The sequence below is a fragment of the Salvelinus alpinus genome, chromosome 5 (genome assembly GCF_045679555.1).
Source record: "Salvelinus alpinus chromosome 5, SLU_Salpinus.1, whole genome shotgun sequence".
In the NCBI taxonomy this organism is placed as follows: Eukaryota; Metazoa; Chordata; class Actinopteri; order Salmoniformes; family Salmonidae; genus Salvelinus; species Salvelinus alpinus.
This window is the reverse complement of record NC_092090.1, coordinates 86,483,982-86,504,032: the sequence shown is the minus strand read 5'-3', so window position 1 is coordinate 86,504,032 and position 20,051 is coordinate 86,483,982. Positions and strand designations below refer to the sequence as shown.

General features: G+C 42.4%; 1 protein-coding gene across 2 annotated transcripts in view; it reads left to right on the top strand.

Moving 5' to 3' along the window:
* Window positions 1-20,051, top strand: part of fibcd1a (fibrinogen C domain containing 1a) — a 111,376-nt gene that overhangs the window by 62,510 nt on the left and 28,815 nt on the right. For both annotated transcript variants that reach the window (XM_071404013.1, XM_071404011.1), the window contains one exon: window positions 16,273-16,369. In XM_071404013.1, coding sequence (XP_071260114.1) covers window positions 16,273-16,369 — 97 coding nt within the window. The remainder of the gene's footprint in view (window positions 1-16,272; window positions 16,370-20,051) is intronic.

Below are 20,051 nucleotides of genomic sequence, written 5' to 3'. Positions count from 1 at the left end.
TTTACAACATACAGTAAGCTGGTTATCAAGGGGCAAATTATTTAAAAAAAAATTTAAATTGAGAGACAAGCTTAAAGTTTTCTTTACTGACCATCATTTTCACTTGTCTGATCGCTTGCATGATGACGAGTTTCTCACAAGACTGGCCTATCTGGGTGATGTTTTTTCTCGCCTGAATGATCTGAATCTAGGATTACAAATGTTGGAGCTCTTCTCTGTCTGCATTAACAAGGACAACACACAGGTCTTTCCATCATTGTATGATTTTTTGTGTGCAAATGGACTCAAGCTTACGGACAATGTCAAATGTGATATAGCGAGTCACCTGAGTGAGCTGGGTGCGCAATTACGCAGGTACTTTCCTGAAACAGATGACACAAACAACTGGATTCGTTATCCCTTTCATGCCCTGCCTCCAGCCCACTTACCGATATCTGAACAAGAGAGCCTCATCAAAATTGCAACAAGCTGTTCTGTGAAAGTTGAATTTAAATCAGAAGCCACTGCCAGATTTCTGGATAGGGCTGCGCTCAGAGTTTCTTGCCTTGGCAAATCGCACTGTTAAGACACTGATGCCCTTTGCAACCACGTACCTATGTGAGAGTGGATTCTCGGCCCTCACTAGCATGAAAACTAAATACAGGCACAGACTGTGTGTGGAAAATGATTTAAGACTGAAACTCTCTCGAATACAACCCAACATTGCAGAGTTATGTGCATCCTTTCAAGCACACCCTTCTCATTAACCTGTGGTGAGTTATTCACAATTTTTGATGAACAAATAAGGTTTTATATGTAAGATGACTAAATAAAATGATTGATTATTATTATATTATTATCCTGGTCCTATAAGAGCTCTTTGTCACTTCCCACGAGCCGGGTTGTGACAAAAAACTAATTCCTATGTTTAATAAATGTATCGAATAGTGTTGTGTGTGGCAGGTTTACAATGATGGCAAAAAACAACATTTGAGAGTGCGCTGACCCTGGTGCTAGAGGGTGTATGCAGCTGGAAGTTGAATGTTTGAAGGGGTACAGGACAATAAAAAGTTTGGGAACCACTGTTCTAGTGTCACCTTTGTTAATGGCTGACATTGGCAGTGTGAAATAGGACAAATATAAGCACCCACCAAATTATAAGGAGTAGTCGTAGTAGCAGTAGTCTTAGTAAGAGTCGTTGTATTAGTAGTAGTAGCAATAGTCTTAGTAACAGTAGTTGTATTAGTAGTAGACATAGTAGCAGTAGTCTTAGTAACAGTCAGCGGCGATTTTAGCGTGTAAATATTGGTGGGTCAAAAAAAAAAAAGTGGATTGCATGCCAGCACAGCCACAACACAACACTAAACAATACATTAATTTCACTATAATGGTGACAAATGGTGCCCACAAACTGTTAGCGCCTACATAAAGCTGTCTCAACAGCAGTCCCAACATCTTATCACTGCTACACTTGACTATCAGCGGAGTCTTGTCTGGCAGCAAAACAGTTAAATCAGCCTTGTTTACTGCCTTTGAAAAGAATATAGCTAATATGGCTGACTTGCTTAAACAAATGTGGTTTCTAATGACAATTGAGATGTTCAAACTATGGCATAAGGAGACGACAAGCGGATAAGAGGCATTCCGTAATTTAGATTAATACATTCATGAGCAAGCTAGGACGGACGTAGGCTAGGCTATGCTAGTCAGCTTTTTTGATGAGGATGCTCCCGGATCCGGGATGGGTATCACTGAAAGGTTAAATTGCGCACCCTCCAGTTTCACCGGAAGTTGTCCCGCTAGCGGGACGCCTAGCCCTAATTAACAAACTATAGTTTTGGCAAGTCGGTTAGGACATCTACTTTGTGCATGACACAAGTCATTTTCCCAACAATTGTTTACAGACAGATTATTTCACTTATAATTCACTGTATCACAATTCCAGTGGGTCAGAAGTTTACATACACTAAGTTGTCTGTGCCTTTAAACAGCTTGGATATTCCAGAAAATTATGTCATGGCTTTAGAAGCTTCTGATAGGCTAATTGACATACTTTGAGTCAATTGGAGGTGTACCTGTGGGTGTATTTCAAGGCCTCACTGCCTCTTTACTTGACATCATGGGGAAATAATTGTAGACCTCTACAAGTCTGGTTCATCCTTGGGAGCAATTTCCAAACTCCTGAAGGTACCACGTCCATTTGAACAAACAATAGTACGCAAGTATAAACACCATGGGACCACACAGCCGTCATACCGCTCAGGAAGGAGACGCGTTCTGTCTCCTATAGATGAACGTACTTTGGTGCGAAAAGTGCAAATCAATCCAGGAACAACAACAAAAGACCTTGTGAAGATGCTGGAGGAAACAGGTACAAAAGTATCTATATCCACAGTAAAACGAGTCATATATCAACATAACCTGAAAGGCCGCTCAGCAACGAAGAAGCCACTGCTCCAAAACCGCAATTAAAAAAGCCAGACTAGGGTTTGCAACTGCACATCGGGACAAAGATTGTACTTTTTGGAGAAATGTCCTCTGGTCTGATGAAACAAAAATATAACTGTTTGGCCATAATGACCATCATTATGTTTGAAGGAAAAGGGGGGAGGCTTGCAAGCCGAAGAACATCATCCCAACCACGAAGTCCGGGGGTGGCAGCATCATGTTGTGTGGGTTCTTTGCTGCAGGAGGGACTGGTGCACTTCACAAAATAGATGGCATCATGAGGGAGGAAAATTATGTGGATATATTGAAGCAACCTCTCAAGACATCCATCAGGAAGTTAAAGTTTGGTCGCAAATGGTTCTTCCAAATGGACAATAACCCCAAGCATACTTCCAAAGTTGTGGCAAAATGGCTTAAGGACAACAAAGTCAAGGTATTGGAGTGGCCATCACAAAGCCCTGACCTCAATCCTATAGAAAATTTGTGGGCAGAACTGAAAAAGCGTATGCGAGCAAGGAGGCCTACAAACCTGACCCAGTTACAGCAGCTCTGTCAGGAGGAATGGGCCAAAATTCACCCAACTTATTGTGGGAAGCTTGTGGAAGGCTACACGAAACGTTTGACCCAAGTTAAACAATTTAAAGGCAATGCTACCAAATACGAATTGAGTGTATGTAAAATTCTGACCCACTGGGAATGTGATGAAAGAAATAAAAGCTGAAATAAATAATTTTTAAAAAATTAAAAAATACAGTGGTGATCCTAAAACAGGGAATTTCTACAAGGATTAAATGTCAGGAATTGTGAAAAACTGAGTTTAAATGTATTTGGCTAATGTGTATGTAAACTTTCGACTTCAACTGTATAAGTGCCAACCACTGATACCATTGGGGGCATCTTTGAGAAGCATTTGATAGCCTTCAATAGTGGCTGTACTACAGAATTTAAAACCTTTTTTGTAAGAACATAGTATATGGGACTGATTTTACGGAATATTGCTTAATTAATCTGCTTAATATTATGGTGTTTCTATTCCAAGAAAAATTAAAAACCCTCTGGGATTCCGTTAGGATGGAACAGAAAATATGGTGCCTTACAACATGACGGTCGGGAGTAGGCTACAGTACTTGGCTATTTAGCTAAAGAATCCCCGTGTCATGCGGGCACACGGGAGACCTGGGTTCAATTCCCTGATGGGGAGGAAGGAGTAGGCTGTCCTTGTAAATAAGAATTTGTTCTTAACTGACTTGCCTAGTTAAATAAAGGTTACACCAAGAGCAAAACATTTCTACACCCTAATTGTGTAATTGTAGTCTAACCAATACCCAAACAGAGATTCTAATTGATTTATGAAGACCAGTCCCCATGCTTGTCTCAGAGCAGCACAAAACGGTGCCAAAATAGTTGTAGGCTATTGCTTCAAATCCTATTGCTTTTAACTTCAATATGCTCTTTAAATAAATAAGACCTACACCACTTAATGGGCTATTATAATATGGGCTATTATAATACTGTACATGGTGTCCAGGTCCAGGATAACCAAAACATTTCTTTATTAAAGACTATCAGGAAGAATGTTGGTACTTATTTATTTTGATCCAAAGCCATGAATTAGTGAGTCACTCAGCTTTATGTACGTGCCGGGCTATATGACTGTGCCATAAACTTGATAATATATAACGATATTTTGGAGGTTATTTTGTTTTTAAAAAACGAAAGTGAGCGATTGTAATCTGAATGAAGGCCAAAATAATATTTGTAAAGACCAAAACATTTCTTTCTGTTTTTAGAGGGAGAGAAACGCAGGGCCAATTGTGCACCGCCCTATGGGACTCCCAATCACGGTCGGATTTGATACATAATAATACTTTTTGTTGTATTATTTGTTTTGTCTTTTCTGGTGGATTAAACTGAAATTGCAACCAATCACGGCCGGTTGTGATACAGCCAACCTAACTGAAGAAATACATTTGACGATAGAATTCTCCCCCTGCCCTCCTTCTAGGCAAGTCTATTGTCCAGCTACCTGCTAATAGCCATAATGGTGCTGTACAACGTGACCTTGCGTGTTTGAAAGAGTATTTTCCAGTAAGCAACATGTTGTTTACCTTCATTAGGCAACTTTGTTCCAATATCTTTGTAATTCAGTGATATTTATTTCCATAGTCATTCGTTATGGATCCATAACTAAATAAACATCTGCATTTTGGAAGAGTATTTTTGTAATAATTTTATTAATGAAAGTATAAAGATATTGAGGAAGAAATACTGTATTGCTGTTTTGAGTTACAAATGTAACACTTCAGAGTACTTAAGCATCGAATACATTGCAGGTAGGGGGATGTTCACACCTACAGTAGCCGGGCTATAAAAAGTCTATTGTCCTGCTAATCGGGCTACAAGTGTTTGAAAACCTGTTTTCAAAATGCCACCAGCTGTCCATCACTACTGTAAATAAAAACACAGCATCTTGTTTACATCTTGTTTACATTCTTTATTGTAACCACAACGTCACAAATAATTTGTATCTACCCTTCCAATTACTTTTAGAGTTTGGGATTCATTTGATTAAGATTATTGTGTTTCTATTCCAAGAAAAAAGAAAAATATCCTCTGTGATTCCGTAAGGATGGAACAGAACATGTGGTGCTGTGCAACGTGACGGTCGGGAGTAGGCTACAGTACTGGGCTATTTAATTAAAGAATATCGGTGTCGTGCGGGCACGCGGGAGACCTGGGTTCAATTCCTTGACAGGGAGGAAGGAGTAGGCTGTCCTTGTAAATAAGAAATTGTTCTTAACTAACTTGCATAGTTAAATAAAGGTTACACTAAGAGCATAACAGTTCTACACCATAATTGTAGTCTAACCAATACCCAAATGGAGATTCAGTGAAAATAAAAATCTAACTGATTTATCAAGACCAGTCCCCATGCTTGTCTCAGAGCAGCGTGAAATAGTTGCAGGCTGGGGCCTCCCGGGTGGCGCAGTGGTCTAAGGCCACCAGAGATTCTGGGTTCGAGCCCAGGCTCTGCCGCAGCCGGCCGCGACCGGGAGGCCCATGGTGCGGCGCACAATTGACCCAGCGTCGTCCGGGTTAGGGAGGGTTTGGCCAGCAGGGATATCCTTGTCTCATCGCGCACTAGCGACTCCTGTGGCGGGCCAGGCACAGTGCACGCTGACCAGGTCGCTAGGTTTACGGTGTTTCCTGCGACACTTTGGTGTGGCTGGCTTCCGGGTTGGATGTGTATTGTGTCAAGAAGCAGTGCGGCTTGGTTGGGTTGTGTTTCGGAGGACGCATGGCTCTCGAACTTCACCTCTCCCGAGTCCGTACGGGAGTTGCAGTGATGAGACAAGACAGTAACTACTACCAATTGGGGAGAAAAAGGGGGTAAAATAATAAAATAAAAATAGTTGTAGGCTATTGCTTCAAATACTATTGCTTCTAACTTCAATATGCTCTTTCAATAAATTAGACCTACACCACTTTTATCAGCACATTACTCAACACTAGTGAGACTCACATCGCCTACGGTAGGCCTGCAGTATATCGAAAAATATGACGTGACTCTCCGCCAATAATTACATATAGAGGATTGGAGGATTCTAAATTCAAACCAAAAGCCGTCTCATGGATCTCCCGGTGGCGGCCGGCACAGATATCTGTAGCAACGCATTTTGCATTGGGATGCGGTGACAGCTGCGCTTCTGGGGAGGCCCCATCCACAAAGTATCAAAATACTTGGTGTTGGTAAAGGTATATTGTCCTGCTAATAGCCCATAATGATATATTGTAATACTGTACATGGTGTCCAGGTCAGGATAACCAAAGCATTTCTTTATTAAAGACTATCAGAAAGAATGTTGGTACTTATTTATTTTGATCCAAAGCCATGAATTAGTAAGTCACTCAGCTTTATGTAGGTGCAGGGCTATATGACTGTGCCATAAACTTGATAATATATAACGATATTTTGGAGGTTATTTTGTTTAAAAAAAAATTTAAGTGAGCGATTGTAATCTGAATAAAGGCCAAAATAATATTTGTAAAGGCCAAAACATTTATTTCTGTTTTTAGAGGGAGAGAAACGCAGGACCAATTGTGCACCGTCCTATGGGACTCCCAATCACGGTCGGATGTGATACATAATAATTATAATGATACTTTTTGTTGTATTATTTGTTTTGTCTTTTCTGGTGGATTAAACTGAAATTGCAACCAATCACGGCCGGTTGTGATACAGCCAACCTAACTGAAGAAATACATTTGACGATAGAATTCTCCACCTACCCTCCTTCTAGACAAGTCTATTGTCCAGCTACCTGCTAACAGCCGTAATGGTGCTGTACAACGTAACCGTGTGTGTTTAAAATAGTATTTTCCAGTAAACAACATTTTGTTTACCTTCATTAGACAACTTTGTTCCAATATTTTTGTAATTCATTGATATTTATTCCCAAAGTAATTCATTATGGATCCAGAACTAAATAAACATCTGCATTTTGAAAGAGTATTTTTATCATTATTTTATTAACGAAAGCATAACACATTGTTTTAGTTTGAACTTGCAGACTGGCACTAAGAACAGCTGGAACGTTTCCCTAGTCAGTGCCATTATTAGTGCAATACCCCTTAAAGTGCTGCTCTGTGCTACCCAGTGTGGCAGCTCCTCCTCCCTTCCCCATGGGCTAGGTCCGTCTTCTGTGCTCGGCACTGCGGGCCCATCCCGTGCCCCCTGCCCTCGTGCCTTGAACCTTGCGCACTTTCTGTGGATACAGCTGGAGAACTGCAAGGCAATCCCATTGTGTGCAACTCGGGAGCCGTGACCAATATATATTGTCCTGCTATTAACAGGGTTAATAATATATATGTGAGAATATCCAAGGGGCTTTTATATAATTCTAAATCAATAGTAATAATAATAATAATCACTTTGTTTAAAAAAATAACAATATTTTGGAGATTATATAACCTAAAATGAGCGAAAAAATTAACATTCTTGAACATGGGGTGAGACATTGTTACTAATTTGTAAATAAAGCCAGTCTGTTATTTATAATTATTTATTTCTGTTTAGAGGGAGAGAAACCAGTAACCTACAGTCAACTCATGGGTCTCCCAGTTGAGGCCAGCACAGGTATTGAACCAGCATCTGTAGCAACACAGCTTGCACTGCTATGCTGTGTCTTAGACCGTTGCGCCACTCAGGCACTGTACAACATGACCGGTCGGGAGTGGCCTACACTACTACAGAAAGAGCAAAATAATCTGAACAAAACAAAATAATTAAAATCTTAGTGTAACAGTTTTAGTAAGTAATACTGAAGTCGTGCACAATTATCAGTTTCTATTTAGGTTTATGTCGCCCATTCATTGTCAGTTAGAGACATAGTAGGACCCAAAAGCATAATCAGTGCTTTTACTCCCCCTTGCGCTGGTCTGGAGCAATGAAAGATATGACGCAGGATATCGTACTAAACCACAAATGACTTCTAAGTACCACAGCTTAATCGCAAAACTTTTAGTGGAGCAGCCACTGTTGCTACCTAACGTTAGTTGGCTACTAATACATCAAACTTGCCAGGCAGTATTATAAACTATCTGCTATCTAACTAACTAACCAATGTTTATTGACCTGATTATTCACATCATTCTTAGCTAAGTGATATATTCATTGTGTGTTTCAATCGACATTGTTCATTCTGGCTATCTACTCCGATTTCAGAGCACACTCGCACAGAATAACTGATTAATTTACGAATGCTCAACACCTGTTGAATATGGCCGGTGTCAGTAAACATTGGCGAATAAAAGCCTACTTAAATTGTTGCCAGCAGCACAGTTACAGTCACCAACACTCTAGATAACATGAAAACAGCCTAACCAGCTTTGCTAGGGTGAGTAAAATGGTCAGAGTGAGGTGTTCTCTCAGTCTCATTTGTGTCTGGAAGTAGCTAGCCAACGTTAGCCAGTTAGCTTCGGTGCTTGACTGCCATTCTACTCCTTGGCCAGAGCGTCCAGTGTGAGCTCTGAACGCTCCGAATTTATGAACGGACAATCTGACAATGCTCTAGATTTACGAACGGCCAAAGCGCACTCTGGCACTCCAGATTGAATTTACGAACACAACCAAAATCGTAAAATGTTTAGCTAGTCATTTTTTATGCTAACAAGCTAGCAAGAGGTTGCATAGCAACAGCATCAACTTCCGGGAGACAGGTGAAGCTCTAGTACGCTGAACTGAAACGATACAGTTCGTTTACAGTTTACTAAAATGAACTAATAGTATATACTGTTGTATGTAGTATATACTCATTAAGTGTGTAGTATACAGTATTGTAACGACCCTGGGTTTATAAGCGCGGATATCAACTCTGCCACACGAGCATGCTTTTGCGGCACAGTCGATAGCGCGCCGGACCTCGGGCTAGAAGGTCGAGGGTTCGAGACCTGCTCCCTGCTGTTTCATTACATTGGTGTCAGAAGTGATCGGACCTTGCATCCACGGCAGTGCGTGTGCTTGGCCGGTGAGCGCGTTCCTGTAAGATGTAGAGTCGCAAGCTAGCGCGAGGACGCGCTCTTTGAAAGGAGGGAGTAGTGTAACGACCCTGGGTTTATAAGCGAGGATATCGACTCTGCCACTCGAGCATACTTTTGCGGCACAGTCGATAGCGTGCTGGAATTCGGGCTAGAAGGTTGAGGGTTCGAGACCTGCTCCCTGCCTGTTTCATTACACTATGTTAGTATGGGTATTCGAACACAGCTCAGGTTTGTATGCGGCATTATTAACTCAATGATATATATTGTTTTTTACGTTGTTTAAAACTGATATGTGACACGTATTAATGCCAAAATAACATGCCAAAATGCCAAAATAACATGTGGGGCTCAAAACAGCCCTGAATGATGGGTTGCCACTGGTAACAGTAGTTGTATTAGTAGTAGTAGCTGTAGTAGTAGTCTAAGTAACAGTAGTTGTATTAGTAGTAGTAGCTGTAGTAGTAGTCTAAGTAACAGTAGTTGTGTTAGTAATAGGCATAGTAGCAGTAGTCTTAGTAACAGTAGTTGTGTTAGTAGTAGGCGTTGTAGTAGTAGCAGTAACCTTAGTAACAGTAGTTGTATTAATAGTAGTAGTAGTAGTCTTAGTAACAGTACTTGTGTTAGTAATAGGCATAGTAGCAGTAGTCTTAGTAACAGTAGTTGTGTTAGTAGTAGGCGTTGTAGTAGTAGCAGTAACCTTAGTAACAGTAGTTGTATTAATAGTAGTAGTAGTAGTCTTAGTAACAGTAGTTGTGTTAGTAGTAGGCGTTGTAGAAGTAGTCTTAGTAACAGTAGTTGTGTTAGTAATAGACATAGTAGCAGTAGTCTTAGTAACAGTAGTAGTAGCAGTAGTCTTAGTAACAGTAGTTGTATTAGTAAAAGGCATAATAGTAGTAGTCTTAGTAACAGTAGTTGTAGTATTAGCAGTCGTAGTAGTATTAGCAGTCTTCTAGGTCAGTGCAGCAGCTTCAGGAGAACGGCTAAGTCCACTGTCTCAGTTGATTGGCAGCTCTGGGGGAGTACAGTACCTTATCAAATCCTCTCCACGGCGCCATGTGGCGTCTAATATTCCCTGCCAGATTGACAAGAACAGGGCATGTTTGTTGGCACTGGAAAGGCCTCTCCTTTTACAAACCAGAAGATTGGCATGCTATTCTACTCTGCCAGTATTGGCTGCTCCAAGAGTCTTCCTGGGAATATTCCAATGACATGATTTGATTCTTGTGTTTTTGCACTGTGTGGTTTTCTTTGAGAAGTATGAATGCAGGCTTTCAACAGCTTAGCCAGCTGAGCCCTACAACACACCAAGTACACACCACAGAAACACAAGCCACAGACTTTCTAATGTCTCATGCTGGTGCATTAGGGTAAAATGAAACTAGCTTTTGATAATCATTCTGAGTGCTGAGATACGATTTGTGCCAAGGAGAAATGTTATGTTTTGAGACATAATAAAAGGATGACAGAACAAAACAATATCTATCAGATGCGATTGTAATTTTTTTGTTTTATAAACATTTATGCAGTATTTTCCCCCGAGTTGAATGAAACATATTCCTAAACTGATTCATCTGGAACTTCTTATGTTATGAAAATCAACAAAGTGACATTCCATCATGACTTAAATATTCACCATCATTCTCAGGTCCCCTTTAATCTCTCCTACAGTATACTGTATCTCTCGTCTTCTTCCAAATACAAACGTTTTGTAAGTGATTAGGAGTAGCCTAGTCCTATGTACTGTAGCCAGCTCTTCCATCGTTGTCATGCGCCATCCCAACATCATTTCTATTTACCTATGTATACCCAGAACATTAGTAGGGATGTTTTGAGAACGTTAAAATGGCAAGCTTTCCCAGAACTTTTGAGGTTTCCATGGATGACTATAACGTTTTCTCTATGAACATTCGGATAACACATTCCAGAAACCATTGTCGCATGTCCTTCTACTAATGTTTATTCAATTAAGTTTTCATTTTAAAAACATTAATGGGATGTTGTCATTAGCTGGAAACCCAATTGGGCACCCAATGGAATGCTGTATAACTTTGTTGGAATGCTCTCTGTTTGCTGGGATGATGGGCCTACTAGGCCATAGGAAAGTTACATTTTAATCCACAAGAGATTATCCACCACTGCCTCATGTCCATGGCAGCTGTACCATCTCAACATGCTGTTAATGAAGAGCTAAACTATGGGAGTCTGGAGTTCTCAACACATTCTGAGCAGAGCAGTACACACAAACACACCAGACAGATTGAGAGCGACGACCGGCGATGGAATCAGTAGCCCTTTCTATGGCCAACGTTTCAGTCATATTTCAGTCTTCCGTAATGTATAGCAAGTATTACATTTACATTTAAGTCATTTAGCAGACGCTCTTATCCAGAGCGACTTACAAGTTGGTGCATTCACCTTATGATGTCCAGTGGAACAACCACTTTACAATAGTGCATCTAACTCTAAGGGGGGGGGGGGGGTTAGAAGGATTACTTTATCCTATCCTAGGTATTCCTTAAAGAGGTGGGGTTTCAGGTGTCTCCGGAAGGTGGTGATTGATTCCGCTGACCTGGCGTCGTGGGGGAGTTTGTTCCACCATTGGGGTGCCAGAGCAGCGAACAGTTTTGACTGGGCTGAGCGGGAGCTGTACTTCCTCAGAGGTAGGGAGGCGAGCAGGCCAGAGGTGGATGAACGCAGTGCCCTTGTTTGGGTGTAGGGCCTGATCAGAGCCTGAAGGTACGGAGGTGCTGTTCCCCTCACAGCTCCGTAGGCAAGCACCATGGTCTTGTAGCGGATGCGAGCTTCAACTGGAAGCCAGTGGAGAGAGCGGAGGAGCGGGGTGACGTGAGAGAACTTGGGAAGGTTGAACACCAGACGGGCTGCGGCGTTCTGGATGAGTTGTAGGGGTTTAATCGCACAGGCAGGGAGCCCAGCCAACAGCGAGTTGCAGTAATCCAGACGGGAGATGACAAGTGCCTGGATTAGGACCTGCGCCGCTTCCTGTGTGAGGCAGGGTCGTACTCTGCGAATGTTGTAGAGCATGAACCTACAGGAACGGGTCACCGCCTTGATGTTGGTTGAGAACGACAGGGTGTTGTCCAGGATCACGCCAAGGTTCTTAGCGCTCTGGGAGGAGGACACAATGGAGTTGTCAACCGTGATGGCAAGATCATGGAACGGGCAGTCCTTCCCCGGGAGGAAGAGCAGCTCCGTCTTGCCGAGGTTCAGCTTGAGGTGGTGATCCGTCATCCACACTGATATGTCTGCCAGACATGCAGAGATGCGATTCGCCACCTGGTTATCAGAAGGGGGAAAGGAGAAGATTAATTGTGTGTCGTCTGCATAGCAATGATAGGAGAGACCATGTGAGGATATGACAGAGCCAAGTGACTTGGTGTATAGCGAGAATAGGAGAGGGCCTAGAACAGAGCCCTGGGGGACACCAGTGGTGAGAGCACGTGGTGCGGAGACAGATTCTCGCCACGCCACCTGGTAGGAGCGACCTGTCAGGTAGGACGCAATCCAAGCGTGGGCCGCGCCGGAGATGCCCAACTCGGAGAGGGTGGAGAGGAGGATCTGATGGTTCACAGTATCAAAGGCAGCCGATAGGTCTAGAAGGATGAGAGCAGAGGAGAGAGAGTTAGCTTTAGCAGTGCGGAGCGCCTCCGTGACACAGAGAAGAGCAGTCTCAGTTGAATGACTAGTCTTGAAACCTGACTGATTTGGATCAAGAAGGTCATTCTGAGAGAGATAGCAGGAGAGCTGGCCAAGGACGGCACGTTCAAGAGTTTTGGAGAGAAAAGAAAGAAGGGATACTGGTCTGTAGTTGTTGACATCAGAGGGATCGAGTGTAGGTTTTTTCAGAAGGGGTGCAACTCTCGCTCTCTTGAAGGCGGAAGGGACGTAGCCAGCGGTCAAGGATGAGTTGATGAGCGAGGTGAGGTAAGGGAGAAGGTCTCCGGAAATGGTCTGGAGAAGAGAGGAGGGGATAGGGTCAAGCGGGCAGGTTGTTGGGCGGCCGGCCGTCACAAGACGCGAGATTTCATCTGGAGAGAGAGGGGAGAAAGAGGTCAAAGCACAGGGTAGGACAGTGTGAGCAGAACCAGCGGTGTCGTTTGACTTAGCAAACGAGGATCGGATGTCGTCGACCTTCTTTTCAAAATGGTTGACGAAGTCATCCGCAGAGAGGGAGGAGGGGGGGGGGGGGGGGGAGGAGGATTCAGGAGGGAGGAGAAGGTGGCAAAGAGCTTCCTAGGGTTAGAGGCAGATGCTTGGAATTTAGAGTGGTAGAAAGTGGCTTTAGCAGCAGAGACAGAAGAGGAGAATGTAGAGAGGAGGGAGTGAAAGGATGCCAGGTCCGCAGGGAGGCGAGTTTTCCTCCATTTCCGCTCGGCTGCCCGGAGCCCTGTTCTGTATAATATTGTGATGCAACTCAAAATGTAATACATTTCAACTCTATACTGTATCTGTAACGATCGTCTAAGGGAGGAGACCAAAACGCAGCGTGGTAAGTGTTCATGCCTTTATTAGCAAAGTGAACACTATGACAAAAATAACAAAGAGATAAACGAAAATCGAACAACACGAAACAGTTCTGTCTGGTACAGACACAAAGACAGAAAACAACTACCCACAAAACACAAGTGGGAAAAGGCTACCTAAGTATGGTTCTCAATCAGAGACAACGATAGACAGCTGCCTCTGATTGAGAACCACACCTGGCCAAACACACAGAAATAGAAAACATAGAACACAAAACATAGAATGCCCACCCCAACTCACGCCCTGACCAAACCAAAATAGAGACATAAAGGATCTCTAAGGTCAGGGCGTGACAATATCTGACATGGTACAGGTGTCTTCTTTTTTAAAGCCCATAACAATGTGTGTGAGGTGTATACATTTGTTTCAAATTAGATTTGTTTGACTACAAAGAAACACTCCGTGTTACCCTGATTCAGCCCTCTGCAGTAAAAGGTTAAGCTCTTCTCACATACACAGGACACATTATTCAAGTGATTATGTGGACTAATACCATATTGTGGAATGTGTAAGAAGACCATGCCTCTTCCGATGCTGTGCCTGTCAGACAAAGTGTGTCATCTCTTTTTCTCCAAGATGCTGTCATCTAGCATGGTGCTTCACTGTGAATGACTGAATGACTGCTCTGTATTGGGGGCTGGCAAAGAGATTCATTGGAACAGGTGAAATTGCTTTCGGGACTCACTCTTTACGGCGAGGCACAACAAACAGACACATCAGAGACAGGGGAGGGAGCGAGCAGTACACCCGCCCCTTTGGATTTTATGACACAATAACATATTTCTTTTTAGTGTTTACCCAGCATATGGGGCTTTCGAGTCAGCGCTTTTCTCAGCAACGTTATTACAAGTGCCCTGTAGCTATACCCATCAATCATCCCCCAATTTCCCATCTCTCTATCTCTCCCAACGCCCAGGACTGTGTCAGCCAGCCTGATATGCCAGCCCAGTTTCTTTATGCTGTCTGAACACCCCTTAAATTGAAGCCAGCATCAGGCCCTCTGATGGGAATATTCATAGCCCAGCTCATCAAATATTTATTAAAACATGAGAATTTGCCTTTATTTTAATCACCTGGTTTACACAAGGTGTCGTGGTGATTGGGGCAGATTAAGCGTCGAGAGGTGGCTATTTGAGCATTTCCACAGATTAGAGTGAATAAATAAAATGGGTTTGGTGGTGGGCTGGAGCGGGGGTAGGAGGAGAGAACAGATTTATTCTCAGTGAGGCCTCTACATATTCATTTTGAATGTAGCCCGAAGCACCTGCCCAGAATGTTGGCATCCTTTATTGAGAGAATTAGGGTGTTTTCACAGATCTCATGACCAAGGTCAGCGCTCTTCAAAGTATGCATGCTGCTACATGACTAAACACATCAAATGACATTGACCTAGCCATTAGCGAAAAGGTTGCTGGTTCAAAGAGTCGACAAGGTGAAGAACCTGTCGATGTGCCCTTGAGCAAGGCACTTAACCCTAATTTGCTCCAGGGGCACTGTACTACTATGGCTGACCCTGTAAAACAACACATTTCACTGCACCTATCATACTGCTATGGCTGACCCTGTAAAACAACACATTTCACTGCACCTATCATACTGCTATGGCTGACCCTGTAAAACAACACATTTCACTGCACCTATCCTGTGTACGATATGTGAAAGTAAAACGTATGAATATATATATATATATATATATATATTAAGAGGAATAGATAGTACAGTTAGTCATTAGGGTCCACATGCTTTAAAAGAGCCTTACCTTTAGTAACATTGATTACTTGAGCTTCTCCAATGGATCACTGATGACTGGGCTAGAGATGGGAATGCTATGAGGCATTAGAACACTCGGAGGAATAACGCCCTGACTGTATCACTATCATAATTACATTTCACATGGACGCTTCCTCTGTCACAACGTATTTGTTTTTCAGTCAACGTGTGTGTGGCCTCTCTCCTGGCTGTGGCTCCTTGGGTTGGTGGTGTGGAACATGTGTGTGAGAGAGAGAGAGGGAGGGGGGGGGGGGGGGCTCATTTACATTGATGGCGACCCTTGCCTCCGCTGGCATTTTCATCGGCCATTGATCCAGTGCCTGACTGATTAATCAATTAGTGTCTGAAGCTCACTTCTAATTCCAGCCATGCATCAGCATCCTAGCAACCTACCAGGGACCACACAGTTTACACAGACTTTCTGGAGCTATTCACATTGTCAGGCATCCCAATAGTGCCGTTTGAATGTTAAAATGTTTGTTTTCTCTTGATTTCAAAAAGACCGTTGCATACCAAAGACAAAGACCAACCTCTCAGGGGAAAAAGCATTGTTTTATGTTAGCTATGGGTTTTCGTAGCTTTCAGCATTTTTAAGAAAGCAAAATGAATTAAAGGATGATCGGAAACTTGTGACAGATGGTGTTTTGGTCTTGTTTCTAATGCCAATCGAGCACAGTGTCTGAGACATTTAGGAGAAAGATATGTTGACATGATATGGAATTTCCGATGGTATTTTCACTAAATGGGTCTGGCAAACCAACCATTCAAGTTCATATTCCCTAGGCACCAAACAGAAGAAAACAGACAAACAGGTAGGGACTACTTGAGCTCGTCCAATAAGATCATTTTATGTTGCAATTTTTTTTCATATGGTGTACACTAATTAATACAGCCCTGGATTAGGTTGCATTTGGGCATTCGTGTTCACACAACAGTATACTGAAATGTTGCCATGGTAATAATATGGGGTGTTTCTTATGTTCTTCCTCCCAGGTCATTCAGCGCAGAGAGGACGGCGCAGTGAACTTCTTCCGAGCATGGGACGCGTACCGCGACGGCTTCGGCAAGATCACAGGGGAGCACTGGCTTGGTGAGCACTGATAAACAGGACCAGTACCATGTATGACTCCCTCCATTGGTTCGATAATGCTTCACGTTCTTGTCACATTTCCAAAGCCCGCCCATGAAGAAAGGAGAACATTGTATTTAGGTGTGTAATACCAAAACTTGTTCCACACACTAGAACAATAATTTCAAGCAGACAAGACAGCTGAATCAAATTAACGCTTACACAGAAGCTACACTGGGTTGTTGTGAAAACAGTAGGTATTTTACCTGCAACACCAGAAGTGTAGAAGCATAGAGTTACACTAAGCAGCTCCATTCTCTCAGGTTTCATTCATGAGTAGGAGTGCCTCACGCTCTGTAAAAGTTACGCATCTGGTGTAGCAAACAACTTGGTCTTTTGCTTTAGCTGAGGGTCTACAGGGAAGCCCAAAGGAACCAGCTGAGAGCAATTGCGTGTGTGTGTGTGTGTGTGTGTGTGTGTGTGTGTGTGTGTGTGTGTGTGTGTGTGTGTGTGTGTGTGGTGTGTGTGTGTGTGTGTGTGTGTGAAGATTGAAAGAAGTTGAATAGCTCTTTTCCTCATGGCATTTAATACTGGGTGTTGCTACCTCATCAAAAGAAGAAATCTGCATACAGTGTTTATATGTTTAATTTCTCAAGTTGCCTCTTTGGGACACTGACGCTTCAGGGGCATAATTGAGTTTGTTTCCTCTTGTACATTCCACCTGTCAGGCTCTGGTCAAAAGTAGTGCACCATATAGGGAATAAAGGTGCCATTTGGGGATTGGACAGGGTGAGGCCCCCCATTTGGCCCCCAGCTCATCCTCACTGTCTCTCTTCTTTGTGGCCTGAAGTATGTGAATACAAGATTATGTAGATGGAGTGTAGTGTGTGCTTGCATGGGTGCTTGCATGTTTTTGTTTGCCCTCAGTGAGTGAACCGGAGCCCTAATTCAGGGTTGGAGGATTGGAAATGACAGGCCTGCCACAAAGCATCAGCATGTCAAGATTGAGGTCTCCAAGAGAGGAGCAGGAAAGAGGAAAACTGCTGCTCACCACATGTTCTGAAAGTTATTTTACCTACAGGCACAGCAGAGCACTCTTTATGTACTGTGGGAAGCATCGAGGAGGAGGGGTTCAACAGACATGACAAATGTAAAACTTTATCGTAACTTTTGAGAGCATTCACTTTATGGGTACCATCTGTTTTGATCCAGGGTTTTAGTATGGGACCTGTCAGTAAGTTGTACATAGATCCCATCCCCTGGATAAAGCTTGTCCCTTGTCCAAATGCCTGAGAATAGACTTTTGTCACCTCCACTTGGAAGATGATCCCACCTACTACACACACACACACACACACACTCACACTCACACTCACACTCACACTCACACTCACACTCACACTCACACTCACACACACTTAACACATTCTGCTGCTAAATCAAAAATATTATACGTTTAAGTTAGCTGACTTATTACTGATGTTATCCAAATAACTGTTTATGGTCGTAGCAATATGATCCTGCAGATTAATTTCAGGAAAGTACAAATTTGTCTTGCAGCATAAGAATTTGCCTGAAATATGAAACTATGTGTTATTTTGATATTGGGGAGATATGAATATGAATATTTGTATTTTTAAGTCATCAAAGGGTATGTTTGAAATTGCAATTCCATATTTTTTATTTTGTAAAGCATTAGCATATTCATTCAAAACCAACCTAGCAGAGGACTTCAGATAAGCAATCTCTTTTATCAGTCATTTAAAATAATGAATTTAAATTGGTGATCAAAAACTTAACACCAATATTCTCCTATAAAACTCAGAACCTTTACTCAGCATGCCAATATATGACCAGTGCCAACACATAGAGACACAAGCATGTAGACACAAACTTTAAGCTCCAGCTCCAGTGGTCTGCAGGGGTAGGAGGGATTATTGAAGATCAAGTGGGGGGGACCTGACACAACTGCCATGACGTGATTATGACAGTCATAACATAACAACACGACACCTGGCATAACTGCAATCATTTTACCTGCCTGGCCTGTCAGCACATATTACATTCTTCTCTCCCAGTAATTAATTAATGACATGGGCCATGCCTGCCAATGCCTCCTGGCGTATTGATCACAGTCTGCATAGTAATGCCTTATTGCTCATTAAGCACTGCATGCTGGAGAATGAGGGCCAGAGAGTGTGCTGCTAGCGATACAATCTCATCACTCTGCTCGTTTAGAAGAACACACATCCCAGGGACAGGCAGGGACCAAATTTCCGCGAATGTCTTCATCCTGAAAAATAACAGTCCATTAGAAGGTGTTTTAAGCACCTCTATTGTTAATGTATGAAGTGACATATTTCGATGAACTGGGTAGGCTACTGTTCTTGACCCAAATGTCTTTTGGGGATATGTTTTTTTTTGCCATAATACTCTATTTCAGCTGCAGCAACTGATTAAAATGAGAAACTGTGAGGTGAGATTTTGGTCTAACAAGTGCCTTGCACCGATGAGATGAATGCATAATTCATTTGACTGCATACTTTTTGCATTAACTTAAGAAGAGGTGAGTTAAGGATAGCCGGTTAAGTGTTCACATCTGCCTGGGGTTTTCTTCCACCAATTTGAATTGCCATGATGTGGAGCATAAGGTCTGTTTTGGACTGGAATTCAAATAACGTTTTCACACTACTGAGCTAAGCCTAGCCGAGCTGTGCTGTGCTGGACAGGTAGCCACCATAGTTGCTGGAACTGGCTGCACAGCCACCACAGTTGCTGGAAAGGACAATGTGAAAAGAAAGCTTTGATAGCCTGAGAAACTAACAAAAAAGGGAGGGACTTACGTTCAGTAAGACACACTCATTTTTGTTTTCTGTTGCAAAACGTTTTAAAACGTTTTCCGTTGCGTGCCGTAATGAACACGACCCAGGCTATGGAAAACAGGCTAGTGGGATGTGGCCATGACATTTTGTCTTGTCAGGCCGTTGCCCCTGTTTCACTGAATGGAATGCTGACTCTGTAACTTCCCAATCCTTCTGCAAACTCCCTGGTTTCTTTCTCCCTCGCTCACTTGTACTCTTTGTTTTCATATTCAAATGTAGAGTTCCATTGATTTCAATAAGCTTAGATAAGCAATTCCAGTCTTGGTGCATGATTCAGTCACCTTGCATCTCTGCCCATTAGAATTTGAACAACTGCAGAGAGAGTAGGATATGGAGTCTTTGCAGAATAGCTCTTCTCATACCTCACTATGCAGCCCACTTTTTTACTAATGGGTCCATTATAAACCACTGAACTCTGATGGGAGATGTGGTAACAAGACTTTCTGCTGTTGATCATTACTTACATAATTCCTTTCTCTCCGGACTAACTGCTATTGTGGTAGTGATTGTTCTTTGTTTAAGCTAGCTGTTGTACTGTAGCTAGGTTTTTAAAATTGCCAAGATGATTTGTTGCCAACTTAAATACGCACATTTCAAAGAGTGCCTTTTCTAAATATGAAAACACATATAGTATAAATATACTTTATTTCACAGCTAAGCGTTCTACCATTCATGTAGGTCTAAGCCCTTAGATCGGAATATCTCCTAAGCAAACATATGGAATTGTTTTAAGATAGTCATACAATTTATCATGCAACCGTTTGGTCTAAAAATAATTTATACCAAAATGATTTTATGAAATATTGAATTTGGTCTTTACT